Source organism: Acomys russatus, chromosome 13 (assembly GCF_903995435.1).
Source record: "Acomys russatus chromosome 13, mAcoRus1.1, whole genome shotgun sequence".
Lineage (NCBI taxonomy): Eukaryota > Metazoa > Chordata > Mammalia > Rodentia > Muridae > Acomys > Acomys russatus.
In genome coordinates, this window is record NC_067149.1 from 51,319,202 (window position 1) to 51,347,060 (window position 27,859).

At 50.3% G+C, this 27,859-nt stretch overlaps 1 protein-coding gene across 1 annotated transcript; it reads left to right on the plus strand.

The window, feature by feature from the left end:
- Nucleotides 1-4,236: 4,236 nt before the first annotated feature.
- On the plus strand, nt 4,237-27,828 carry Scnn1a (sodium channel epithelial 1 subunit alpha). Its single transcript, XM_051155399.1, has 12 exons — nt 4,237-5,374; nt 13,904-14,174; nt 15,138-15,328; nt 20,477-20,580; nt 20,928-21,091; nt 21,524-21,622; nt 21,806-21,923; nt 25,532-25,610; nt 25,717-25,774; nt 25,928-25,983; nt 26,140-26,215; nt 26,573-27,828. Exons 1-12 carry the CDS (start codon nt 4,881-4,883, stop codon nt 26,957-26,959), a joined length of 2,097 nt encoding a protein of 698 aa, XP_051011356.1. The 5' UTR covers nt 4,237-4,880; the 3' UTR covers nt 26,960-27,828.
- The last annotated feature ends 31 nt before the right edge of the window (nt 27,829-27,859 follow it).

Sequence of the window (27,859 nt, forward strand, 5' to 3'; positions counted from 1 at the left end):
GCTGGGAATGCCAGCAATGCTGAACTTGTTAAGCCCTGTACTAACCAAAGGAGTACATCTCGAATGGGGAATATCTAAGCATCTTTCCAGGACACTAAACTGAAGATGGCAGAGAGAAATCCTCTGGTCCGTCATGCTAGATTTATATTACATAAAGGAAGATAAAAGGACGATTATATTTGCCACAATAGGCAGCTCTGTAGTTAGTGCTAAGTGTAAGAGTAAAGGGGGACAGTTAATTGGGTGACTCATTTTTGCCCTAAAAAGCATAAAAGAAGGCTGAAAAGAAAAAAGTGAAGGAAATTTCGATGAACAGACCGCAAATCAGTGTGCTATCTGAGGAAGTCCCAGATGTTTGATGGTTTCCCAGTGTATACTCTCTCTGTCAAAAACCAACCTTGGGTCCTAGCCAAGATGTGAAATTCTGTTGTCTGCAGAGTGGGCCATCAAGTAGTGACCCATAAGTTGGGCACAGCAGTATACATCTGTAACTTCAGCACTTGGACAATGGGGTAGGAGGACTGGGGATTTGAAAGCAGCCAGGGTCACAGAGTCAGTGTCTCAAACAAAACAAAGCAGAAATAGTAGCCACTGGTCACTGAAGTCACCAAGATAAGTGAGCCTGATGCTTGTCCTGGGACAACTTATGGTATGATCCACACACATGTAGGCATATGCACATGAGCACAGGTGCATAAGCGGGCCAGTTCATTAACAGAAAGGTCAGGAGGTGTTGAGGTGGGCTTGCTTTCCTTAGGAGTGTGGAGGAAAAAGGAATTTCTGCCAGTCAGCTCTCTCTGGAATGAAGAGTCAGGAAGACCTGTGAATCCATTGTGGCCATACTAAGGGTTGGTAAGTGGCTGGTATAGGGCAGGGAAAACAGCCTCTTATTTAAAGGATGGCTTTGGAGCTCTGGGGGAGGCAGTGTGAAGCCCTAGGAAGTGGGTCTTTCTCAGACAAGATTAACAACAACAACAACAAAAGGCCCCTGACATGCCATACAAGACTACCAGTCAGGAAAGCAGCATCAGACTTGAAAACAGCTCACCCCAACCCCTGGGTAACCCTGAGGAAGTTACTTTGTCCTCGCGCCTTAGCTCCCCTATGTACTGAGCAGGAGGCTAAGCCTTACACACCACTTCCTGCTCCTTCATTCTTTGTCCATCTGTTTTTCCTTCCTTCTGTACTTATTTATTTATTTATTTAGAGACAGCGTCTCACTGTGTAGCTCTGGCTGTCCTAGCACTCACCATGTGGACCAGGCTGGCCTTGAACTCATAGAGATCCATCTGACTCTCAAGTGCTGGCATCGAAGGATGTACCACTATGCCCCACATAGGAATGCCTTTCAAAGACAAACAGTTTAAAAATAAAGATGGAAGTCATAGAGTAATACCTAAGATGTGGTCCCTCCCACTTATGATTTTCTTTTAAACTTTTTGAAACGCATGTAAACTGGCATGTGGCACATATCTGTAATAGTAATAGTTAGGGAGTTGATAGCAGGAGAGGATCATAAATTCAAGGCAAAGCAAGTTTAAGGTGAGTTATACATTGAAGGCCTGTTTCAACGTACAGCACACCAAAACATGTAAGTCTAAAAGACACCCACAAAGAGACAGATGATAGACAATCCCAGTGGGTCCCTTTAGGTGGGAGGAGAGAAAGAAATGGAGCCCCAGGAAGCTCTTATTGTTTTATGTATTTCTGCATTTCTGGGGAACTATACTATGACAAAAATGGATGCACAGTCCCAGCATGTGGAGAGCTGAGGCAGGAGCACTACTGTGAGTTCCAGGCCAGCCTGGGGCTACAGAAGAATGCCCTGGTTTGGGGACAAAAGTGTGTGTGCACGTATATATATTTGCATGAATATGTGTGTATGTGTTTGCATGTGTGTGTGTGTGTGTAATATTTCAAATGGGGCTCTGAGCAAAGTACAGGCCTCTGACGTCTCTCACAACAGGCTTGCTCTAGCCTATTCCAGATCTCTAGTACTGTGGTCTCCAAGCCAAGCCACTCTCTTGTACTCTGTCAGGACACGCCAGAGTCACCATACTCTTTAGGCTAGGCAATTCTCACAGAGTCCTTGAGGTGAAAACTATTTGTCATGCTGCCTTAAGCCAGTACTTGGATTTCAGGCCCAGCTAGCAAACAGAAGAGGCAGGGAGGAGCCAGCTTCTCAGAACCTCACAGACCAAACAGTCAGGGGAACCTGGCATCCTGCCTGTTGGACACTCAATAGTCTAAGGACTCACTAGTCTAAGAGGGAATGGGGTTCCTAGGGGCATCTGGTGACACAGAGAGGTAGGAACAGTTCAGAGTCACACAGCCAAGGAGACAGCAACGAATCCTTGGGCTTTGTGTGGGACCGACCAAGCCCTTCCTGGGAGTCTACGGCTGGTCCGTCTCAGAAGGTAAATGGCAAAAAGCAGCCTCAGAGGAGAGGATTTTTGATTTCTGTTTATAACTGCTGCTATTTTGCTTTCTGATGTCAGAAGATTGCCTTTTGTTTTAAAGGGCCAGCCTCCCTCTCTTACGGGAGGTTTCATGAATGCGTGTCACGGCGGCTGTGATACAGCTTCGCTAGCAAGTGGAGCCCTGATTGACAGGCTCTCGGTTTAAGAATGAGATGAGGTGGGCTGGAGAGACAGCTCAGAGGTTAAGAGCGCTGGCTGCTCTTCCAAATGTCCTGAGTTCAATTCCCAGCAACCACATGGTGGCTCACGACCACCTGTAACGAGACCTTCTGTCGTGCAGGTGTACATGCATGTAAAACACTGTATGCATAATAAATAATAATACATAATCTCATTAAAAATGAGATGAGGCACTACCTTGAGCAAACGCCTTGTTCTTCAAGACTCAGCTGCAGTGCTAGGCTCCGGGGTGTCACTTGAAATGCGTCCTCTCTCCTGCCTCCCCCAGGTTCCCAGGGCACTTGGCTCTTCACCTCTGCCTCCAGAATCCTTATCTTGCTACATTTCAGCTACTTGTTATGCAGGCCTGTTTCTTTCCCTGAGCCTCTCTGGCTACGTAAGGTTTGTGTGTACAGGTCTGGGGGCGCACAGCAAACACCTCTGCCTGTTACTGTTGGAGAGAAGGTATGTGGTACGAAGAGCCAGTGAGCACACTGGGCTACTTGTGGTTGCCCTCTACATGGTTCAAGTGAGGATACCCCAAGCAGTGCAGGGCCTGGACTGGCTCTCCAGCAGCTCCTCGCACCTCCTTCTTTTTGGGTCTGAGCCTTTGAAGTGTATAAACCTGTGTGGTCACTGCTTGATGCTTGCGTGTGTGTCTCTCTCTCTGTCCCTCAGCTGGCTTGGGTTGAGGGAGGAAAACACAGCCCTGATAAAGTGACTCCTAGGACAGTGTGCTCACCTTTCTTGCCCCAGATAACAGCGTGGACACAGCTCTTGTTTTCTCCCAGTGTCTGCCATCCCTGCCTGGCCCTGGACTCTTGGTTTGTGCCCACAGAGATGTGCCTGCCCCCCCCCCACACACACACATTGCCTCTGGTGCCCACATTCCTGTAACCCTGTGACCACAACAGGGGACATTACACATTCCTAGCCTATCAGCCAATGATGTCAAAAAGAACAGAATGTCCTAGGACCTGGCCCAGCCCCCTACTTCACCTGGGCCCCTCCCAGGCCTGGCCAGGGCCAGGTAGGTGGGGTGAGGAGTTCAGAGGGGAAAAGGCAAGAAGGTGCTCCTCGTTTTGGAGGGACCCGTTCTCGGTTTCCTCCAGAGATCAACCTGGGATGGATGACCTTGAGGGAGCCCCAATCAGAAGAGACCCTAGTTTCCGGAAGTCCACTTAAGCTTCTTTCCCCCTGGCTAGCTTGCCTGACAGGAGAGTCCCTTTGGGGAGGGCTCCCTGCCGAGTCCTCAGTCTGTCTCCCTTTCCTGCCTTCTCTGCGCTTGCTTCCTCACCTATTCTCAGCCATCATCCCTGGCTTTGTGTGTAGAATCCTTCCTCCCGGCTCCGGCTTTCTAAGCCTCACTGGTCTTCCATTCCTACTTTACGCGCTAGTCAGTTTTCCCATCAATCCCTGGCCGAAAGTCTTCAGCAAGTACCTGGTTTACCTGTCCCCCAAGAGCCCTCCTCCCGGGAGAGCTCCGAGACCAAGACTCCTCCTCCGACCCTCCCTCTGCCCTGCTCACCTTTAATTGAGATGCTGATGAGGCTTCTGTCGCTCCCATCCTTGGCAGACCGGAGGGCGGACGGGCTGGCGGACAGGCGGGCAGGCGGGCGGGCTCCTGGGCCAGGCACTGCACCTGTCAGGTGAGAGGGTGGAGAGGCTCCACTGCCAGATTCAACTGGAAAGGAACCAGTCACAGCCCAGCCACACCTGGGAGCTGGGAGCAGGAGGCAGCTCAGGCCTCCCGCAGCCCCGCAGTCCCTGAGGTAGAGAAGGAGGTAGCAGGGAGCTGGAGACTGGGGCTGGCTAGAGCCCTGAGAAGACCTAGGAGGAGATAGGGAAGGCAGGGCAGGAAGAGAGACAGGATAAGAGAGCCTGGCCTAGAGAGGGAGAACCAAAGAGAAGAAGGAGACAGCTGGGCCAAGAGGGCGTGAAAGCTGGAACCAGTCACACAGTCCGGGAGGAAAAGAGCAAGAGGGAGAGGCGGTGCTAAGCCAGGCCGATTGCCTGCTGTGGAGACCCAGGGAGGCGTGCTAGCGGGCAAAGGAAGGTGGCCTTCGCTCTGAAGCTCAGTGGCTACCCCAGTGAAACTCAGTGCTGCTGGGTTGGCCCCAACTCCAGAAGGTCAGCTGGCTCCTGGAAAGGTGGAGGAGGGTGGGAGGACTCGGGGAGAGTGGATTCAGCGTGGGATGTGGGCATGGTCAGGGGCAGCCTCATTCTGCCTTCCCAGTCACAATGTTGGACCGCACCAGAGGCCCCGAGCTCAACCTTGACCCAGACTCCTCTCCCCTCCCCAACTCACCTAAGGGCTCCATGAAGGGCGACAAGTTCAAGGAGCAAGATCCTTGTCCTCCTCAGCCCATGCAAGGGCTGGGGAAAGAAGACAAGCGCGAAGAGCAGGGCCTGGGCCCCGAACCCTCAGCGGCCCCACAGCCCACCGAGGAGGAGGAGGCACTGATCGAGTTCCACCGCTCCTACCGAGAGCTCTTCCAGTTCTTCTGCAACAATACCACCATCCACGGTGCCATCCGCCTGGTGTGCTCCAAGCACAACCGCATGAAGACGGCCTTCTGGGCAGTGCTCTGGCTTTGCACCTTCGGCATGATGTACTGGCAGTTCGCCCTGCTCTTCGAGGAGTTCTTCAGCTACCCGGTGAGCCTCAACATCAACCTCAACTCAGACAAGCTGGTCTTCCCCGCCGTCACTGTCTGCACCCTTAACCCCTACAGGTCAGTCCACCCTGTGCTTTTTTCCAGGTACCATGAGTAGGGGTGGATGGGTGGCAGCTGAGCAGTGAAACATGTGCTTAGCATGCAGGAGGCCCAGATTCCACACACAGCGGCGGCCAAGAGAGCAAAACGAAGGTGGTGATGGAGCTGGAGCTGCGAGGCCAGTGAGCTGAGGTCAAGGTCTTGCCGGTGCCTGTGGAGGCAGATAAGATCTTTTGTGTAGAAGGGAAGTTTGCTGTGCTGTGGAGTAGGCAACATGGCCCTCGGGATGAAGGGTAGGAGAGTAGAATGGGAGAGAGGCCTGTGGTCAAGCTGTCCCCAAAGTCTCAGGCTGAGGTATGCAGGGGATCCCCGCTCAGCTATCCTAGCCGACTGCCCAGGTCTCTGGCTTTTGGGGGGGTGGGGGCGATTTCGGTGTGTTCTGAAGTTTGGGGGTTTTGTCCGTGCTGTTTGCCAGTTTGCGTCTGTTACCATGGAGAAGAGGGGGAGGGCAGGGCTGTGTGTGTTTGTACATACGGTTTGTCTTCGCTGAGTTACAGCACACTTTGAAAACGTGCGTCAAGACAGACTGTGCTAGGCACCCTGCAGGAGAACACTGCTGCTAATTCAGCAAGCTTTACGGAGGGCCAGGTACTTTACCAGGTACAGGAGACGAGAGACGGGAGAGCTAAGCAAGGGGGAAGACGTAGGCGTATAAACAAATAACTGCAGCCCACCGTGATTAGTACAACAAAAACTCTTAAGTTGGTCTGCCTTCGAGGAGTGTAAGGTCTCTTACGAGTGTTTGGATGAGGGTGAACGTCTATGTGAGCACACACATCAGGAATGCAAGCAATTATGGATGGCTGGGATTGGTCACACGCTGCAGGTGGAGACTCCCCCAGGTAGCCTGTCGTGTCCAGAGATGAGTCATGAATTAACAAAGGTTGGGCAAGCCCTGCTCTGGGAAGGCAAAACTGCCCCCATGTATCGAACGCCACAGAGAACACTTACTGTAGCTGAACACGTCAGACCCCTGGAAGTCCTCTGTGGCCACCTCCTCCTCTTTTATATTGTCATTCTCAAAGTCTTGGGGGCAGGGACCAGTATTATTATCCTGGTTTTACCTATAGGAAACTGAGGCCAGGAGGCCAAGGAAGTCAATAGGGTCACCGATACTGACAGAATCCTGATTCATCCTGTTTGATGCCCAAACTTGGTCTTGTCATATACTCAAGAGGTGGGACTTGGAATAGGTGACTTGGGATAGTTCCTTCCCCTTAGCTTCATGTTTCCTGCAGGGTTCTCAGCCCTTTCTCACTTTAGGCCTGACAGGGTCTAGGACAGAATAGGCAGAAGGTGCTGGCATGGGGGGGCCAGGGCCTGGAAGTAGGTTGCAGGCACTCAATAAATATTTGTGGTCACAAAGATGAGGAGATACGGGGAGGGCTGGGGGTGAGTCTGTTTAGGGTTGCATAATTTCTAAGGATGTGCCGGGTGCATGGCCCTGGACAGACCAGGATAAAACACCCAGGGACTGGACACCACACTGCCTAGGGACCCCCTGACTGGAAAGCAGCTGTCCATACAGAAAAGTTCCCTCTAACTGGAAGGTCACTGCAGAAGGAGGAGGGAGAGAACACACAGAAGGGAGGGAGGAGCTAGAGGAGGGCTCCCAAATACAGGCGGAAACTGGAGACCTACTATGTACCTGACTCCCTGTTGCATGATTTTTAAGCACTAGCTCCTCAATCCTGCCAAGTCCTTTGTTGCTTTCTTTTCTTTTCTTCTTTTGTGAAAGATAGGATCTTGATATAGCCCAGGCTGGCCTTGAACTCCTGGGATCACAAGGCACTTGGTACCACCAGTACCAAGTGTTATCTCCAGTTTTCAGATGAGGATAACTGATGTTCACCAAGGTGAATAATTAGACCCAAAGCTATAGCTAATAATGAAGAAAAAGAACAGTAACAACGGCGAATACATATTTATGTCCCAATGGCTCTCCAGATTAATCTAAATCAGAACAAAATAATATTAAATGGGCCAGCTGTGCTTATGCTTTTAACCTCAACACTCTGGAGACAGAGGCAGGCAGATCTCTGTGAGCTACAGGATAACCTAGTTTACATGGCTCCAGGACAGCCAGAGCGACATAGTGTTGCCAGCTGTCACCAAAGACCCAGGCTGAATACATGTAGGTAATCCCTGCTCAGCTGCCCCGTCCACCTGCCCAGGTGTCTGACCTTTAAGAAAAGCGAGATTATTGACTGATTTAACCCCACAACGGGTTTGGGAAATGTGTGTACCACTATTTCCTTCATTTTATAAATGAAGAAACGGATGCCCAGAGAGTTAAACTCAGGCAGATAGCAAGTGAAACTGGGATGCAAAAATCACTTCCGGCTAAGAGCTAGTGCCTCTCATGTTAGCAGTCACGTCCCAGATCAAGTGTGACTTCAGCCTCAGCGCCGTCTCATAGGAAGGCAAGGCTTCCCCAAGGTGGAGCATCTGGTAGGATCCCAGCAGGAAGAGAAGCAGAATGAAGGGGTTCCTGGTTAGAAGTGCAGGGGTGGGGAAACATGGCCAGGGGGAGGCAGAGACAGCAGACAAGCTGGGGCAGCCTCGTGGTTGGTGACCTGAGTGTGAATCATGGCTGTTGGCAGAGGCAGGGACTCAAGTCTCGGGCAAGAAGAGGATGGGATGGAGGATCCAGTTGCCAACGAGGGCCTGGAGTGGAGAAGAGTCACACAGGGGTGTCCACCTGCTGAGGGACACAGCCAGCAGAGAATCACAAGAAGGCGGTCCTGACGGCAGTGCTGTGTTGCTTTACAAGTTCTAGTCACTCGAAGGAGGGTGCTGGACATCGCCACATCCCAGGGAAGCAGAGCTCGCAAACATACATGGAACTTAGGGCTGGACCCAAGGCAGAATTCAGCCAGGCTGGGTGACACATGTCAGTGATGCTGGCTCTTGGGAAGTAAGGACAGGAGAACCAGGAGTTGCCAGGTTGGTTTAGCTACAACTTGAGTTGGAGGCTGGCTAGGGTACATGAGACCCTGTGCTAGCAACAATGAAATAAAACCAAGGAAGAACGTGGAGCTTTTGAACGGCGAAGACCATGGCCCCGTCTTTTCTGCAGATGGCAGAGCAAGGGACCTGGCAGCAAGAGTGGGCAGAGAGAGGGCCATTTCCTGAGAGAGTCACAAAAGGAAGTGCGGCTCTGAGCCGGAGAGCCACCCTTGACCTGCACTTCTCAGTCTGGTGTCCGGCAGGGAGAGTCCAGACTGAGGGTGGAGACTCTGGGGTGGCCAGTGGCCAGGCCATTGTCTGTCAGGCAGTCTGCTGCTGGGACCAGGGTGGTACAGTGCACGGGGTCTTGCATAGGCAGAGCTGTGTGTGTGTGCTTGTGCATGGGTGGGTGCTCATGTGTTTTGGCAGGTACATGGAAGACAACCTTGTGGGGCCAGTTCTTGCCTTCCTTTATCTGGATTCTGTTCTGGGGCGGGGGGGGGGGGGTGCTGAACTCAGGTTGCTTGGCTCGTCAGCAAACGCTTTTTACTAGCAGAGCCATTCCACTGGCCACTGTCAGGTTTCCCAGATAAGAAGAACAGATAGAAAGAAAATTGAGGCTCCAAGAACCTATAAGTAAAAAGAAACCAAAAGGGCTGCAGAGATGGTTCAGAGGCTCTTCTAGAGGTCCTGAGCTCAATTCCCAGCAACCACATGGTGGCTCACAGCTGTCTAAAATTAGACCTAGTGCCCTCTTCTGGGCACACATGTACATGCAGGAAGAGCACTGTATTCATAGTAATAAATAAATAAATCTTAAAAAAGAAAGAAAGAAAGAAACCAAAAGCCACCAGGTGCTGAGAGGAGCAAGAATCAGAATCTAGGTCTTCAGTACTCCTTTGGTATTTCTGTTACAACCTCGAAGTCACATGGTGGGTAAGTGGCCGGCAGTATGCCCCTGTAATGGCATTTATCTCTAATAGCTAATACATATGATGACACAACACCAACTGGAGTTGCATAGCACCCACTCGCCTAAGAGTGATGCGTAGTCCTTTTCATATGTTAGTAGCCCGCCGGGAAGCAACAACTCTTTGCCATCTATGTGGGGTTCATACTTCAAAGGCAAGGTGAACATCTCATTGTATTGCTAAGGGAAACATTTTATAGTGTGATTTGTTGTTGATTTTGGGGACTGGCTATCCATAAACGATGTCTTAGGTCAGTAGGGGTCAGATTCTACATGGCCTGGCCAGCTCATTAAAATGTGGCATTCTAAGCCGGGCATGGTGGCACATGCCTTTAATCCCAGCACTTGGGAGGCAGAGGCAGGTGGATCGCTGTGAGTTCTAGGCCAGCTTGGTGTACAAAGTGAATCTAGGACAGCCAAGGCTACACAGAGAAACCCTGTCTCGAAAAAGAAAAACAAAAGAAAACAAAAAGTGGCATTCTGAGTTTGAGGCAAGCCTGGTCTACAGGAACTAGTTCCAGGACAGCCAGGACAACATAGAGAAACTATTTATTTATTTGTTTATTTATTTATTTATTGGTTTTTTGAGACAGGATTTCTCTGTGTGTGGCTTTGCCTGTCCTGGACTCAATTTGTAGACCAGGCTGGCCTTCAACACACAGGGATCTGCCTGCCTCTGCCTCCTGAGTGCTGAGTGCTGGGATTAAAGTCATGGGCCACCACGCCTGGCAATTGTTTGTTTGTTTGTTTGTTTCTAGATTGTCTTTACTATGTAGTCTTGGCTGTCCTGGACTCCATTTGTAGACCAGGCTGGCCTTGAACTCAAGTGATCAGCTTGCCTCTGCCTCCCTGAGTGCCTCCTTTGTCTTGGAAAAACAAAACAAAGAAACAAACAGAAAAAGTGGAATTCTACGCAGCATCACCCTGATAGCCTAAGAGAAATTGTAACAGGGGTGTGTGTGTGTGTGTGTGTGTGTGTGTGTGTGTGTGTGTGTGTGTGTGTGTGTGTCTAACTCTAAAGAAGTAATTATCCTGCTTAGAGGCCCTGAGCCCTGCTTGCCCAGAGGCAATAACAGTCCTGCTGTGAGGCCAGAAGAGCTCAGCAGAGCCATCCTCTCAGCATGACACCCACACTCGCCACCCTGGCTGCCCCTACTCTCAACAGCTCCATGTGGCATCTGAGAGCTCAGAACCCATGCAAGAGCTCTGGATAAGGGCTGCTTGTTGGGTGTCTACATGTGAGTGCAGGCTGTGTGTTGGGTATCTACAAGCTGAGGCTATAGGGTCTGTGCGTGTGCCTCGTTAGCATTGTTCAGAGCTGCTTGGGAGATGAAGGGCTGGGAAAGTGATCAAAGAGAGGAGTGTCAAGACTGGCCTGGCCGAGGCAGGGAATAGGCTGAACATACAGGCACACACTGCCAAGGAAGGAGACTGCCTTGTCTCTTGTTCTCAGCTCTGCCAAGAACTCTAGAATGCCGGCTGAGAATCCTCCAAAGGTCCCTGAGCGGGTGTTTGGGAGCCCATCAAGTCTATCAGGGATGGAGGAGTAGACACAGATGGGAAAATATGTGTGCCAGCCCCCCAAGCCTCTTAGGATTCCTGTATCCTGCCAGCCTCTCTTTTACAGAGGAGAGTCATCTTCACTTTGTGTCTCCGAGTATTTCTTCCTTCCATCTCTCTAGGACTTTCTGTGACAGGCTGATCTGTCTAGTTCCACAGATGAGTGGCCAAGGCTGGGACTCACAAAGGTTTGACATCACCTAGCTGGAGCACCAGAGTGCCCTTCCAGCAGGGGGCAGTGTGTGAGAGTTCTAGTGGTCTGGGACAGACTAGAGGACGCTGAAGATGGAAAGCACATTCTGACCCATGTCCTCCTGGCCATATTGTCTTGGGAAAGGGCCACGGCAATGGTGTTAGCCCAGATGGTTAAGCCGTATATGTAATGGATGTGCCTGGCTCCTCAGAAGTGCTCATACTAGCCAGCATGTCCATTCTTGGAATATCAATGCCGAATCAGTCTCCCAGAAGGCCTTGGGCACACACCCTTAAGCCTGAGCTCTCTATTCTCCTGTGAGGGAATGAGGGAGCGGCTGCAAAAAGGGAAAGCCTAGGGTCCAGCCAGCTAGATTTTCAGGACGAAAATAGAGGCAAAGGGGGAGAAGTGTGAAGGTCTGAATGGGACAGTTGTACATTATCATCATGTGTGAGATTTTAAATAACCTTGGGCTGCAGGTGTGGCTCGTGGTGGCGGGGTGGAGGAAGGGCTAGCATTTGTAGGGCCCTGGGTTTGATCCTGCGGACCACAAAAGCAAACAAAACAAAACAAAACAAAACAAAATGGTTTTTGTGTCAGAGCCCAGATGCACTAACCCTACTTCCCTGGCAGTATCGCTTTTCACTAGTGCTCGAAGCTTGTTTTCTTTCTTTTCTTTTTAGACAGGGTATCACTGTATACCTCTGGCTGTCCTGGAACTCAATGTGTAGACCAGGCTGTCCTTAAACTCATAGAGATCAGAACCCATAGGCTGCCTCTGCCTTGAGCGTGCTGGGATTAAAGATGTGTGCCACCATACCCAGCTCTTGAATTTTTTTTTAAAGTGACATTTAATAGTGACGATATTGGGCATTTCCAGCCAATTCCTCTTGTATGTTTATTATTTATGTTGTTTGTTTGTTTGTTTTGAAACAAGGTCTCACTATGTAGCCCTGGCTGACCTGGAAATCACTATGTACATCAGGTTGGGCCTAGAACTCACAGAGATCTGCCTGCCTCTAGCTCTCTGATGCTGGGATTAAAGATGTGTGCCACCGTGCCTGGCCCAGCAAATATTTTAAAATTATTACTGTTACTATTATTATTACTATTATATTTCAAGTGTATAGGTGTTTTGCTTGACTGTACGTCTTTGGATGTGCATGCAGTGCTCATGGAGGCCAAAAGAGGATGAATCCCCTGGAACTGAAGTTACAGATGGTTGTGAGCCACCATGTAGATGCTGAGAACTGAACCCAGGTCCTCTGGGAGAGCAGCCATTGCTCTTAGCCTCTGAGACAGCCCTCCAGCCCCCTCTACAGTAAATAGTAAACTCAGGCAGTAGAAATCCACCTTTTTTTTTTTTTTTCTTTCCCACAATTGTTTTGGCCACGGCAGTTTCCTTGCAAACAGGCATTGTGGAATGTACCTGCAAGCTCAGCTGCTCATGAGGTTAAGGCAGGAGGATTTCAAGTGTGAAGTCAGCCTGAGTTTCATAGACACTCTTTGCATTTCCATAGAAGCCTTAGAACCACCCGCCACTTCCTTTGAAAATGTTTGCTGAATATGGGGTCTGGATTGTATGTCGTCTAAAAATCAAGTTGGGAGACGCGGTGACATCGAGGGCATGAGCAGCTGTGTGATTGCTTTGGGTTTGGCGATGGGTCTTTACTTTTGCCAGGCGTAGTGGCGCACGCCTTTAGTCCCTGTATTCGGGAGGCAAAGGTAGGCAGATCTCTGTTAGTTCAAGGCCAGCCTGGTCTACAAAGAGAGTCCAGATCAACCAAGGCTATACAGAGAAACCCTGTCTCGAAAAAATAAACAAAAAATAATTAAAATAAAAAAAAATAAAAATGTACTTTTATTTATATGTACATGTGTATGTCTGCGAGTGTATGCCACATGTGTGAGTGTGGCTGGAGGCCAGAAGAGGGAGTCAGATTTCCCTGGAACTGGAGTTCTGATGTGGGTGCTGAGAATTGAACTTAGATCCTCCAGAGGAGCCTCGAGTGTTCTTAATCGCAGAGCCATCTCTTCAGCCCCAGTGTGGTGTTATTTTCATTTTCCCTTTCTTTGTTGCTAGTATTTAGAAATGCAATTAATATCTGTGTATTGGTTTTTTTTTATCTTGCAGCTGGTTTAATTTACCACCTCTGCTTTGTTTCTTAGACTGTAATTCTAAGGCCAGCAATGTGGATGTCGGTCATGCAGATAGTAATACGATCAGTATTAAGAATGAGTGAGAGCCGGGTGTGGTGGCGCACGCCTTTAATCCCAGTACTCGGGAGGCAGAGACAGGTGGATCACTGTGAGTTCGAAGCTAGCCTGGTCTACAAAGTGAGTCCAGGACAGCCAAGGCTACACAGAGAAAACCTGCCCCGAAAAAACAAACAAACAAAAAACAAACCAAAACAAAAAATGAAGAGTGTTAGGATTTATATTTTTGAGTCTCCCTCCGCCCCCCCTCGCGCCAATCTCTAGAGAAATAAATGGGGTATTTTTAAAGCAGTTAAGGGAGATTCTGAAAGTGCAGTTGCTGAAAAGCCTCCACTTGAAGGTACAGGTGACAGGCACTCCCAAAGGGCACCCTCCCCTGAGGGGATAAGGGCAGGACGGAGTTCCTCCATAAATGAAGTCCTGGCCTAGGCATCCCCTACAGACAAGTCTCTTTCCTCCCCTACTTCCAGACGGCTCTGGAGCCACCATAGTGATCTCGGATCCTCTCGTTATTTACTGTTTACGGAGAACACCGTAGCGCAGCTCGAGATTCGGCGGGCGCCCCTAGACCGACCTCCTCCCCGTTGACTCTTTTCAGATACACCGAAATCAAAGAGGCACTCGAAGAGCTAGACCACATGACGGAACAGACGCTCTTTGAGCTCTACAAATACAACTCCTCCTACACTCGCCAGGCTGGGGCCCGCCGCCGTAGCACCCGCGACCTTAGGGGTGCTCTCCCGCACCCCTTGCAGCGCCTGCGCGTACCGCCTCCACCCTACCCAGCCCGCGCGGCGCGCTCGTCTTCCAGCGTTCGTGACAACAACCCGCAAGTGGACCGGAAGGACTGGAAGATCGGCTTCGAACTGGTAAGCCCCGCCCCTCAGTTCAGGACCCGCCTACGCTCTCGCCCCTTTGTCATGGCCCCGCCCACTCCGTCAGACTGACAGCCCCGAGGATCTCCTGGACTTTCAAGCAAGTAACACAAATACATAAATAAGTAAACAAGTAAATAAAAACAAATAAACAATCGGTGCAAAAAAAAAACAAAAACAAAAACCACAGCGGCGCCCCTCCCTGCCACCTTTCGTGGAGCCTCTTTGCCGCCTGCTTATGTAGTAATAAGTGGCGAGAAGTAAATCTGTTGCAGAAAATACACAGTTGTGAATTCAAGTCCCCACTGGTGGGACTTAGTTGAGACCCTTCCATGACAGAGAACAGAGAACTGAGGTTCTTCAAGCCTGTAACAGATGGTAAGTAAATGAGACACTGAATAACATGAGGGGTGTGTGTGTGTGTGTGTGTGTGTGTGTCTGTGTGTGTGTGTGTGTGTGTAAAACCCAGGTCATTCCTTGCGCTTGGCAAGGGCTCTTCCCCTGAGCCACATCCCCAGACCCTAAACACCCAGACTAAAAGTAAGAGTAGGAGAAAATGGGAAAGAGTGAAGGAGAAAGGGAGCCCTGTGAGATGGACCATACCACCAGCACAGTGGAGTTCTAGGCTTGCTTTTGTTGTGGAAACAAACCTTTTGATCCCTGACCTTTACCATTGGTAAAGGGGGCGGGGGGGGGGCAGGAATTCTTGCTTCTCTTCCTACCTGGTTGTGTAAGTAAACTACACCGAGGAGACACTGCCTACCACTGCCTCAATCCCATGATCCTCTGGCCAACTCTCCTAGGGGCTTCTAGGAGAATGTGTTTCTCCCTTTCTGTCCCACCTACATCCTGCTCCCTATACCTTCCTGGTTATCCGCCCTCAGAATAAGTCACCTCTCAGTCTTTGACGCTGATGTCTCCCTGATGGGCGCTGACATCATGGTCTCTTGTGTGCAGTGCAACCAGAACAAATCGGACTGCTTCTACCAGACCTACTCATCTGGGGTGGATGCAGTGAGGGAGTGGTACCGCTTCCATTACATCAACATTCTGTCCAGACTGCCCGACACCTCCCCGGCTTTAGAGGAAGAAGCCTTGGGCAACTTCATCTTCACCTGCCGTTTCAACCAGGCCCCCTGCAACCAGGCGTGAGTAGACCCCGCTAGCTCGGTGGTTCCTCGGAATCGCCTTCCAGGGTCCTCCCGGGGGGGCTCAGGAAATGCTTGCTGGTTAGACGAGGAAACAGATGTCTGAGGGTCGGTAAAATTGCGAGGGCACTAGCCTGAAGCCCACGTCTGTGCCCAACGCGTCATTTGTAGACGGTAATGTGGTAAGATCCACGGAGCGGAGGATCCCAGTCCGAGTTCCCACTGTGGCTCTGTCTCTTGTTGGCCTGGTGACTCTTTCATCTCGCAACGGTTTTCAGAACCTTTTCTTTGTAAAATGGAAATAAATCAAAGCCCAAGAAAGGAGGTTTCTGACAGTGTGGGCCGTGTGCCAGATCCGGGTGTAGGCACGTGGGATATAGTGCCCTCTTGGCGTTTTCACTCAAGTGATGATGACAGTGACTATCTTAGGCGGTACACCGATTGCCTGAGGTGGCAAATGTGAGAGGGCACTTTATACACTCCAGGGCATGGCGGGTCGGTCCTCTCGCACCCAAACAGGTGAAGTGCGGTGCCCAGAGGCTCAGGCTGACCTAAGGATTCTCCACATCCCACTGTCCCTCAAGGACAATTTCTGTCAGGACCCCTGCCTACTCTCCTTTCAAAGAGGACACAGACACCTAGTCAAGCTGGTAGAAGGAGGAAGTGAGGGGCTCCTTTCTGTAGCCTCTGGCCTCCTACCCTTGCTTTTTCTCCTCTACCTGGGCTGCTCGGCTTCCGGCTTCCAGGGCCTACCTCGGAGCCTCTAGCTGGCTGCGGACTGGTGCTGAAGCATTGTCTCGGCTCTGCAGGGGGCCCTTCCGCCACCCGTGTCACAAGAGAGTGGCAGCAGGGCCAGGTGTCACCTGCTTTTGCTTGTATTTCTCACCCCATCACACAGTTATGTACCTGCGTGAGCTCTTTGTTTGTTTATGGATAAACACTAACAGCAGGGAAGTGAGGCAGCTAAGCCTAGGTCAGCCACACCTCCTGTAACCAAGCCTCTCTGTCACCTTCCACCTGGAGTTTTTATCCCAGTCCTCTCCCTTTGTCCACTCCGAGCTCTGGCCTCCCTGTCCAGCAAGTCCACAATTCATCGTAATCCTGGCATACAAGTCCCTCCCTCAGCTCAGAATCTCAGCCTTCCTCACTCGACTGTTGGAACAACCCTATAAACTGTCTAACTTCCTGCCTTCAAGTCCTTGCTTTATTCCTCACAGGAAGTCTTTGTCCCTTTCTGTTGTAATAATGGAAAGCTACAAACTGGTTAATTTATGAAGAAAAGAAGTTCGTTTCTTTCTTTCTTTTTTATTTTCTGATGATCTTGGCTATTATGCATTTTGTTTTATTTTTTAAGATTAAATATATACGTATTTGAAGTTCGTTGCTTATAATCCTAGAGATTGAGAAGTCTAAAAGCCCGGTGCCGGAACCTGGTGAGGGCTCCCATAATGTAACATGGCAAAAAGAGGAAGGGAAAGTGAGCGTGTGAAAGAGAAAGCAGGAAGTTGGCCTGACTGAATAACAGCCTGTCCTTAACTATAGCTAACCCTCTCCAGAACCCTGAGGTAGCTAATGATGTGGATCCATTCATGGGGATTTACCCCGTGACCCCGTCTCTTCCTGTTGGATCCTGTCTCTAATACACTGGGAAGTCATTTTTTCAACATGAGAATCGAGAGGCACATTTGAAACGTTGCTTTGTTATATTAACTGTTCACGTCAGTGTCCATTCAAAGCCCTCTTGAGAAGGGGCTGGAGAGGGGACTGGCTGCTCTTGCACTGGGGCCAGATTCAGTTCCCAGCAGCCACATGCATGTGGCTCACAGCTGTCCGTAACTCTAGTTCCATGGGACCGGATGCCGTCTTCTGGCCTCCAGAGGTTCCAGGCGTGCTCATGGTGCGCAGATAGACATGTAGGCAAACATGCATACACATACAGTCAATACAACGAGACCCTCGGCAGTCTTGGTGAGCTTCCGAGCACGGCCTCCCGGATCCTTCCCTCCTCCTTCCTCCTGTCTTCTGGTTCTCTTTTCCCTTTCGTTTTGTTCTGACTATCGAGCCCAGGCCCTCGCAGCAAGCATGCAAGCCCTCTCTCACTGAGCCATGGCCTCAGACATGATCTTTTCTTCATAACATGTAAAACTCTCCTTTTTCATATGTCCAGATCAGTGGTTTTAAACATGTTTAGAGCTGTGCAACTCTTGCCCGTTATCTAACTTTAGGACATTTTCCTCACTCACCCCCAAGAAGCCTGTTTACTGGTTAGGCGATTCCCCGGTCCATCTCTTTCAAGCCCTGGGGACCACTAGTCTGCTTTCTTGTCTCCATCGACTGCTCTTCGTGGAGATGCCATTACAAGGGCCAGCGCTGTATTTCAGTGGAAGATTGGCTGTCTAGCAATTATTAGGTTCTCCCATATACATATGTGTGCACACAGACACACACGCACAGACACACACGCACAGTGGCTGGAGGTGTCTTTCACCTAGCATGTGCTTGCCATGTTTATCCAGGCTGTAACTTGTGTCTGAACTCGTATTTGAGCAGGTACTGCTGTGTTGTATAGACATAGCACGCCTTTGTGATATGGGACATTCCTAATCCTAGGCCTTTATGAGGGACACCTATGCAGATGTACCTGAGTAAGGTTTTATATTGGCAGTGTTTTAGTTTCCCCAGGAGTGCAAGGCTGGGCCCCATCACTGCCCAGCATCCGGAGGCCCTGCTGGACTCACTCACCCAGGCACACACACCTTCATATTCCCAGCAGCAATCCTGAGGGTCCTAAATTCTCCGCATCCTCCGCTTGTTATTGTCTATGTGAAAAACAAGCAAAGGAAGGAAACTACCTGTAGTTATTTGTCTATGTGCATGTGTGTAGGCAGAGGACAGTTTTCCCGGGAGTTGCTTTCCTCAACCTTAGACAGGTTTGGTGGCCAGCACCTTTATCCAGTTGAGCCATCTCTGCCTGTCTTTTTTACTTTAGGTGGTTTAGTCGATCTCTCCCTCCTTAGTGGGAAGCTAATACAGTCCTTACTAAGCACTCATGCTTTAACTTAGTGCTCAGTGCCCTACTCTAGCTGTTTCTTTCTTTCTTTCTTTTTCTTTTTTTTTTTTTTTTTTAAAGATTTATTTATTTATTACGTACACATTGTTTTGCCTGCTTGTACCCCTGCAGGCCAGAAGAGGGCACCAGAGCACATTATAGATGGTTGTGAGCCACCATGTGGTTGCTGGGAATTGAACTCAGGACCTCCAAAACAGCAGTGTTCTCAACCCCTGAGCCATCTCTCCAGCCCCCCCTAGCTGTTTCTATCATCTTCATTTGACAGAGGAGGAGAGTAAGAAACTTGTTTGGCCTCCTGTCTAGTATTTCTTAGAGTTAGCGGTTAAATATAAGGATTTCGGCTCTAGAGCCCCCTTTCCTGTTTTTTGGACAAGGTCTCACTCTTTCCCTAGACTGATCTGAAACAAACTATGTAGCATGTAGCCTCAGCTAGACTCATATTGATGGGGCTTTTTTTTTTTTTTTTTAAATTACCTTTGTACACACTTGCCTTCTGTGGAATACTTGTAGAGGTCAGAGGACTTGTGGAGCCCTAGGGATTTAACTTAGGTTGTCAGTCTTGACAGCAAGTGCCTTTATTCTTTTTTTTTTTTTTTTTAAGATTTATTTATTTTATTATGTATACTTGCATGTACACTTGCACACCAGAAAAGGGCACTAGATGTTTGTGAGCCACCATGTGGTTGCTGGGAATTGAACTCAGGACCTTTGGAAGAGCAGCCAGTGCTCTTAACCTCTGAGCCATCTCTCCAGCCCAAGGCTTTATTCTTTTTTTTTTTTTTTTTTTTTTTTTTTTTTTTTTCCCTGAGACAGAGTTTCTCTGTGTAGCCTTGGCTGTCCTAGACTTACTTTGTAGACCAGGCTGGCCTCAAATTCATAGAGATCGCCTGCCTCTGCCTCCGGAGTGCTGGGATTACAAGCGTTCACCACCACGCCTGGCCAAGGCTTTATTCTGAAACATCACATGATTTGGCATCTCAGTGGACACTGTATTAATGTGTTTAATGTACATTTCTTTATATGTTCATTTACAAAGTTTATTTTTTAATTTACATAAATGATCTTGTCTGTTATAGATCTTATTTTATCTTTTTCTAACATGCAGAATAGAACCTTCCTCGGCTCTGTATTTAAGACCCATCCATGATGCTCCATCGCACCCACTGACTTCACCTTCTTCATGCCATCCATCGCTGTGTGAATCCACCACACTGTGTCCTTCTCCGCTCCCAGCCAGTGGGGATCAGTGGCACTCTAAGATAGAGCCCTCCTTCAGTCTCCCTGCATCCAGCCCAGCTGTAGAGATGCTGGCTTCCTAGTGCAGCCTGACAGGAGCCTCAGAGTCTCACACCTTGTACCTGTCTTTGGTTCTTAAAGCCAGCAGAATGTCCCGGATCTTCTAGTTTCGCTCTGCTCGTTTTACAGATAAAGAGAACGACTGTGGAAGTAAGGCTAGCTCAAGGCCACGTGCGCAGACCCACTCTTAGATGGTCACTGTCCCCATCTCACTCCTCTACCGGTCACAGGCCAGCGCCTCATGTGCCTCCTGTCCTGTTCCCTCTGCTATCTCCCTGATGGCAGCAAGTGGAACCTGGGTCCCCTCTCCACGTGGCTCTCAGAACCTGTGATTCTACTGTAGCAACATGGCTGTGTGGTTTTCTTCCTGACTCCCGGGCCTGTTACAGACCAGCTACTGACTGGACCTATTCACCTGAGACTCGCTCGTGCACAGAGGCTTCTGGAAAACACCTGGCTTCATTTCCTCCCTTGTGCTCTGAACTTCTCCCCTTTAGCTCCATCTCACCGTGGCTTTCACTCCCTCCTCTAATGCTGTCCCCCCCCCCTTTTCCCTCATCAGTGCTCCCAATAGCCACTCATTATTATTTATTAGTGTTGTCTGTGTGCCACACTGGAGGTGACAGGAGTATGGGCGACCTCCCAGTATTATGTAGACACACAGGAGGTGACAGATGATTGATGGATGCTCTATAAGCCCGGCTTGGGAATGGTCTCTTCTGCCGTACCTCATGCTCCGCTGACCTCCTGTACTTCCCTCTCTGATCCTTTTGCCTACTAAGGAATTACTCTCGGTTCCACCACCCTGTGTATGGGAACTGCTACACTTTCAACCACAAGAACAACTCCAATCTCTGGATGTCTTCCATGCCTGGAGTCAACAATGGTGAGCAGCTCCTGCCCCCATGATGCCCTCCCTGCTGACCTGCCTCACCCATGTTCACTCACCTCGGCCTCACATTCTAGAGATGCTGGGCATCTTCTAGGGTCCACCTGGATATGTCCCCTCACTATTCTGAAAGGGTCTACTCAGTCCATTCTCCCCACACGCACCCCCCACCCACCCACCACCCAATAATCCACTCTTGGTACGGAAGGATTTCTTTAAGCTGGCCCAGAATTCAGCTCTGGTTTGCCAAGTTCACCTGAGGGGCTTGCTGGCCTTGTTCCAGGACTCTGCAAGGATGAGAGGGTAGGTCTCCACCCCCAACTCCTGTCCCACTGTGTCTCCAGGTCTGTCCCTGACACTGCGCACAGAGCAGAACGACTTCATCCCCCTGCTGTCCACAGTGACAGGGGCCAGGGTGATGGTCCATGGGCAGGACGAGCCTGCCTTTATGGATGATGGTGGCTTCAACCTGCGGCCTGGTGTGGAGACCTCCATCAGCATGAGGAAGGCAAGGATGCTCTGGCTGGGAACCTGGAAGGAGAGCATCACTGGAGGGAGAGGAAGATGGGAGACGGGATGTAGCCTTAGCAGCTAGGAGGCTGAATAGCCTTGTGAATAGTCTTCAGGGTGTGGAGGTCTTCAGGAGAGGAACCGGGTGGAGGGGCTAGCCAAGGAGGCTGAGGGAAGCAAGGCTTTGAGGAGAGGACCCAAAGTGCTAAGAAGGGTTCAGGACATCCTTAGGATTCCAGAGTGGTACAAGGAGGGGTGTCTGGGGCCCTGGAAGATGGTCCACCAAGATGGGGAGGCTGACGGATTGCTGCCCAGGGTGTGAGTTATACTTGGGATTGAGGGAAGACTGAAAAGCCAGGGTGAAGCCTGACCACCCGCCCCCCCACACCCTTTACCTGTGAACTAACTCATGGTGTGCACCGGTTCACAGGAAGCCCTGGACAGCCTTGGAGGCAATTACGGCGACTGCACTGAGGACGGCCTCGATGTCCCTGTCAAGAACCTTTACCCTTCCAAGTACACGCAGCAGGTACACAGAGCCTGTTGCAACCGTTTCCAGGAGTTGGTCAGCTGGGTGGAGGGGTGGAGAGGAAGTAGAAGGGGCGAAGGTGGTGCAGTGGTGAGAAGGGTGCAGCCTTCCTGCATGTGGGGGATCCCAGGGTAAGGTTGGGCCAGGTCTGAAGCCTCTCCTCAGCCCTCTCTTCTCCTCCAGGTGTGCATCCACTCTTGCTTTCAGGAAAACATGATCAAGAAGTGTGGCTGTGCCTACATCTTCTACCCCAAGCCTGAGGGCGAAGAGTTCTGTGACTACCAAAAGCAGAGCTCCTGGGGTAAGCCAGGGAGCCCCCTTGCACTGTCCGGAGTCCACCTCCATTTACCTAGGTGTCTGGCTCCCAGAGCCCTTGCCTCAGATGGCTCACTCCCACCTGTCCTAGGCTGCAGTCTCTACTTGCTTTTTTGCCTTCTGTCTCTGCCTCTGTTTCCCTCCCTCCCTCCCTTCTTCCCTTCCTGTCTTTGGCTGTTGTGTGTTTGTGAAGGAATTGTCCTGTTCTGCAGCAGAGGGAAGGAAGTGTGTGTATGTGCGCGCGCGCGCGCGCGCGCGTGTCTCTTGCGTCTCCTGCTGTGGTTTCAGCGTGCCTCCTCATTATTTGGAGTGCTCAGCAGGGATGGCTCCTGGAGGGTTAGGTACAGCACCCAGCTTCTCACTGGTGGCCCAGGAAGAAATTATTAGAAGCTCCCTGTTTCTGTCTCATCACCTTGTGCTTTAGAAATTGTGTTGTGCCCTTTCAGCATTCCAGGGATGCAATTTGTGAGCTAAAAATCATTTTTTAAACTAACCTCTCTTCCTTCCTTCCTTCTTTCCCTTCTCCCTCCCTGCATAGGTGTGCACGCGCGCCACGTGGTGTAACTCTGATCTTTGGGTTCAGCGGCTTTACCCACTGAGCCATCTCTCCCTCAGGGATGTAATTTGTAAACCAAATGCACATTCGCTTGTTAGAAAATGTTTTTACCTGGAGCAGGGCACAACCAAACAAGTTGGAGAGCCCTGGCATGCCCTACTTATCCGGTCATTGTCTTGAACGTGCCCTTTTCCTTTCCACGGTGGCAGAGCTAACCTAGGATGCTGGGAGGAAAATATCCTAACAGGAAACTACGGGATTGCAGGAACCCCTCAAGCTCCTGGCCCACATGCTCTTCTCTGCGTTTCAGAGCCCTCCTCCCAGGGGCCCCTCCCCGTCTCGTCCCAGAGCTTTACTTAATCAGCTCTCTAGCAGGCTGAGAAAGGGAGGAAGGGAGCCAAGGCTGTTGCTGGAGGGGGCAAGGCACCAGACACCATGGACACGGGGAGACCTCTGTGGAGTTCTCTCACCTGTCCCAGTCCCACCTGACTGTGGCATCTGGATCCTTTCTTGCCTTGGCCCACTGTGATAGGACATTTCCTCTGTCGCTGCTCTTGTCAGGGCAGCCTCCTGCCCCTGCCCCCTACCCCTGCCCACAGCCTCCTGCCTCTGCCCCCTACCCCTGCCCACAGCCTCCTGCCCCTGCCCCCTACCCCGGCCCACAGCCTCCTGCCCCTGCCCCATACCCCTGCCCACAGCCTCCTGCCCCTTGCCCTCTGCCTCTGCCTCTGCCCCCCCCCCCCCAGTCTTGGAGAATTGCAGAATGTCAGAACTGGAGGGAACGCAGAGGCCACTTGGTGTCACCTTATTTCTCAGATGGGCAGACTGGAGAGGAGGAAGGCATAGAAAAGACAGTGGGGGTGCTGGCTTGGTAGCAGCTCTCCTCTTCTCCTTCCTGCTTTTTAACAACTCTAAATTCATTTATCTTTTCATTTATTTACTGAAACAGAGTCTTGCTACAAAGCTCTGGCTGTCTTGGAACTCATTATGTAAACTAGGCTGGCTTTGAACTCACAAAGATCCTCCTGCTTCTGCCTTCCAAATGCTGGAATTAAAAGCATGGGCCAGGGCTGGAGCGATGGCTCAGTAGTTAAGAGCACTGTCAGCTCTTCCAGAGGTCCTGAGTTCAATTCCCAACAGTGGCACACAACCATCTATACTGTGATCTGATGCCCTCTTCTGGCATGTAGATAGAGTGCTCATATACATAAAATAAGTAAATAAATCTTAAAAAAAAAAAAGCATGGGCTAGCCGGGCATAGTGGCGCACGCCTTTAATCTCAGCACCCAGGAGGCAGAGGCAGGTGGATCTCTGTGAGTTCGAAGCCAGCCTGGTCTACAGAGTGAGTCCAAGACAGCTGGGGCTACACAGAGAAATCCTGTCTTGAAAAACCAAATCAAACAAAACAAAACAAAGCGTGGGCCACCATGCCCAGCCTTCTTTCTGAGTTCTGGGGCTTTGAAAGTCTGAGGAGAGTTGTGCAGATGAGGAGGAGGAACTAGAGCCAACAGCATCCTGGCGCCTTTCCTACATCTTCCTCCCCAGAGAAAGCTACTAGGCTGCTTCCCATGACTTCCTAGCATGGTAGCTCAAGGCTTTGGACCTTAATTGGAGGATATGTGGCACACCCCAAATCTCCCCCCATCTCTCTCTCTCTCTCTCTCTCTCTCTCTCTCTCTCTCTCTCTCTCTCTCTCACACACACACACACACACACACACACACAAATGTGCATGTGTGCACACACTATAACAAATCAGTTGGGTTTTTTGTTTGTTTGTTTTTGTTTTTGATTTCTTTGGTTTCCTTGGAGCTCTCCAGTGCCATAGGGGGGATCCTATAGCCCCATTCTTCTCCTCTTTTTTTTTTTTTTTTTTTTTTTAATCTGTTTTACTGAGATCATTTGCATCTTTCAGAGTTCACGTGCTTAAACTGAATGGTTTTAGTTAAATGTAGTTGTAGTTTGGGGTGTTCGGCTTTTATTCTAGTCTCGTGGTCACTATTTTAGAATTTTAAAAATCACTCCCCAAAGACAGTTTGTATCTTTGAGTTGTCCCCCAAGTTTCTCAACCCCCACTGCCAGCCTCTGGGCAACCACTAGTCCCCATGTTGAACATTTTGTGTAGATGGAGTCTTGAACATACGGTCTTGACCACTGCCTTTTTTCACTTCACAGTGATTATCCACGTTACAACACTCCAACATTTTATTCCTTGATGGTTGAGGCAGAATCTCATACTGTTATAGGCCAGGCTGGCTTCAGACTTAGAGCAACCCTGCCTGAGGCTCATGAGTGTTGGAATTACCGGTGTAGACCACCATTCCCAGCTCTGGTCTGCATTTTGTTTATTCACTTAACCAGTTGGTGGATATTTTGGTTGTTTCTAATCTGGAGTTTTGTCACTAATGCTGCTGTGCGTATTTGTGTACATGTCCTGGTGCAGACTATGTTTTCAGTTCTCTTCTTGTGCGCCTAGAAGAATAGCTTGGCTCATGGTAATTGTTTAATCATTCTGAAAGACTGTTATGGAGGTGGCTGTACCATCTCGTATTCTCAGCAGCTGTAAGTAATGGTCCCAGCGGTTATTGTTGGCAGTGATTTTTTTTTAAACAGTTGTCCTAGTGATTGTAAAAATTGTATCTCATTGTGGTTTAACCCTTTGTTACACAATCATTGTTCCCATTTTTTTTTCTGACTTTTAAGTTTTGTGCCTTTTGGAGACATATTTACATGGGTGTTCCCCAGCCCCAGCTTAGCTTAATTTGTTTTGTTTTGAGACAGGGTATCTCTGTGTTAGCCATGGCTGTCCTGGACTCGCTTTGTAGACTAGGCTGGCCTTGAACTCACAGTGATCCGTCTGCCTCTGCCTCCCAAGTGCTGGGATTAAAGGCGTGCGCCACCAGTTTTGTTGTGGTAGCCACTTCCAAGGCACCATTGAAATACTCTTGTAAAGTGGGCACTCAGGCAGCCTAGAGGACCTTGCATGTGGAAAATATGGGGATGCCCTCAGAAAACAGGCATTTCTCTGTACCCCCAGGCTACTGCTATTATAAGTTGCAGGGTGCCTTCTCCTTGGATAGCCTGGGCTGTTTCTCCAAGTGTCGGAAGCCATGCAGGTAAGGGCCCTTCCCTGGGTGTGGGCTGGGCAGCAGCTTCTAGGCTGGGTAGGATGGCAGCTGGGAGAGCCCCAGTCCATCTCAGAGCACTTTGATCTGTCTGCAGTGTGACCAACTACAAGCTCTCTGCTGGCTACTCACGATGGCCATCTGTGAAGTCCCAGGTAACATAGGGAGGGGAGAGATGGGTGTGCATGTGAACACAGCTGCCTATATGTGCAAGTGTGCATCACTCACTGGCCTTCTGGGTATATTACACATGTTGGCATATTTGACTGATACCATCCATCCCTGTAAACTCTCATTTTTTTTTCCAGGATTGGATCTTCGAGATGTTGTCCTTACAGAACAATTACACAATCAACAACAAAAGGTCAGGCCTGCTCCTGAGCCCCCCCCCCCCCACCACGGGCAGGACCCTTGGGAGGAGAGGAGGTGTAGGGAAGAGGTTCTGACGGAGGTATTGGGAAGAGGACCTGTGGCATTAACCCTCCATCATTTCATCCCACTCTCTCCCATTCCCCCAAAGAAATGGAGTTGCTAAACTCAACATCTTCTTCAAGGAACTGAACTATAAAACCAACTCGGAGTCTCCCTCTGTCACGGTAGGGCCCGCATGAAGTCAGGAAGCCTGAGATGATCTGGGGGCTTGACAGGGTAGTTGTGAGGGAGGATGAGGGGTTTGTGCCTCAGAGGTAGAAAACCAGGAATGGGAAGTGGAGTCCAGGATAAGGTGAGAGCGTTGGGAGAGGGAGCTGGGGCGTGAGGTCGGGTGCTGGGAAGCAACTGGCAGGAGGCCCTTGAGATGCGCCCTAGTTTCTGCTGGTCCCATGACCATTTTTTCCCTATGGGGGATGATAATGAGGAGATGCTCCCGCGCCCCTACCCCGCACGGCAGGAGGCATCCGGGGTACAGAGGGAGCTGGCTTGGTAAGGGGATGGATGCTTCTTTCTCCCCACAGATGGTCAGCCTCCTGTCCAACCTAGGCAGCCAGTGGAGCCTGTGGTTCGGCTCATCTGTGCTGTCTGTGGTGGAAATGGCAGAGCTCATCTTCGACCTCCTGGTCATTACACTCATCATGCTGCTGCATAGGTTCCGAAGCCGATACTGGTCTCCAGGACGAGGCGTCAGGGGTGCCAGGGAGGTGGCCTCCACGCCAACGTCCTCCTTCCCCTCCCGCTTCTGTCCCCGCCCTACTTCCCCAACACCTGCTTTGCCCCAGCAGGGCACAACCCCTTGCCTGGCCCTGACCGCCCCTCCACCTGCCTATGCTACCCTAGGCCCCTCTGCCCCTCCACTGGACTCGGCAGTGCCTGGCTCTTCTGCTTGTGCTCTGGAGGAGCCCTGAGAGAGGAGAGTGCTCCCTCACCCAGGCCAGTGCTCCCTGGTAACCCGAGGGTTAGCTCGTCTTCAGCAGCACCTTCCACACCCGAAGAAATAGGCTAAGGGGCCAGGAAGTTGTCCTGGTTAATGAGCTGCTCAGGGCCGCCCCCTGCTCCTGCTTCTCATGCTGAGCTTTCCACACAAGCACAGACAAGTCTCCTCTTCCCTTGGATCAGCTAAGCCAAACTTGGCGCTTTGACAAGGAACTTTCCTGGGAAACGACCAAGGAATAAAATATAAACAAGGCACAGAAAAGCAGCCACAGGTTTCCTACCCCGTGACCAGACATTGGCCTGGCCTCACTGTCTTCTGGGACACAGATGTCTGCTCTTGAACTTAGGTGGGGAACCCCACCCAAAAGCCCCCTTTGTTAATTCTTTGGCAATTTCCCTTCCCTGACTCCCCAAGGTGGGGGCCAGCGTAAGACGCGTATAGTAAAGGTTTGGCCATTCATTTCCAAGACTCTTCTCTCATTTGATAGACCAGACACCAGTGCCTTCAATACTTGTCTTCTTAGATATTTCCTCAGCCTAGAAGCTTCCTCTACCATCTCCCAGAGAACTTCTATGCATCCCTCAGAACCCTGCTCAAGAACACCATTACGTTTGTGAACTCTTTTACCCTTTCTTATCTCCCCCAGAATTATCCTCATCTCCCCTCATTCCCACACTGTACTCTATTATATGTTCTCATCCTTTGTTACCTGCCTCCTTGAGTGGATTGTGGACTCCTTGTGCTTAGGATGAGTGTTGCTCATTTTTGTATCCTTCTAGTCTAGCCCAGTATCCCACCTGGAGCAGGTGGGCAGGTACCCAATAAATGCTTGTCCATAAAACAGTGTCTGAAGATCTGGCTGGGGCCCCAT

Bases quoted from the DNA above. Each gene is read 5' to 3' on its own strand.
- Scnn1a (XM_051155399.1), top strand. From the start codon at position 4,881: ATGTTGGACCGCACCAGAGGCCCCGAGCTCAACCTTGACCCAGACTCC. The intron at 21,623-21,805 runs GTACACAGAGCC...CTTCTCCTCCAG, and splicing joins CTTCCAAGTACACGCAGCAG to GTGTGCATCCACTCTTGCTT. The intron at 25,984-26,139 runs GTCAGGCCTGCT...ATTCCCCCAAAG, and splicing joins TACACAATCAACAACAAAAG to AAATGGAGTTGCTAAACTCA.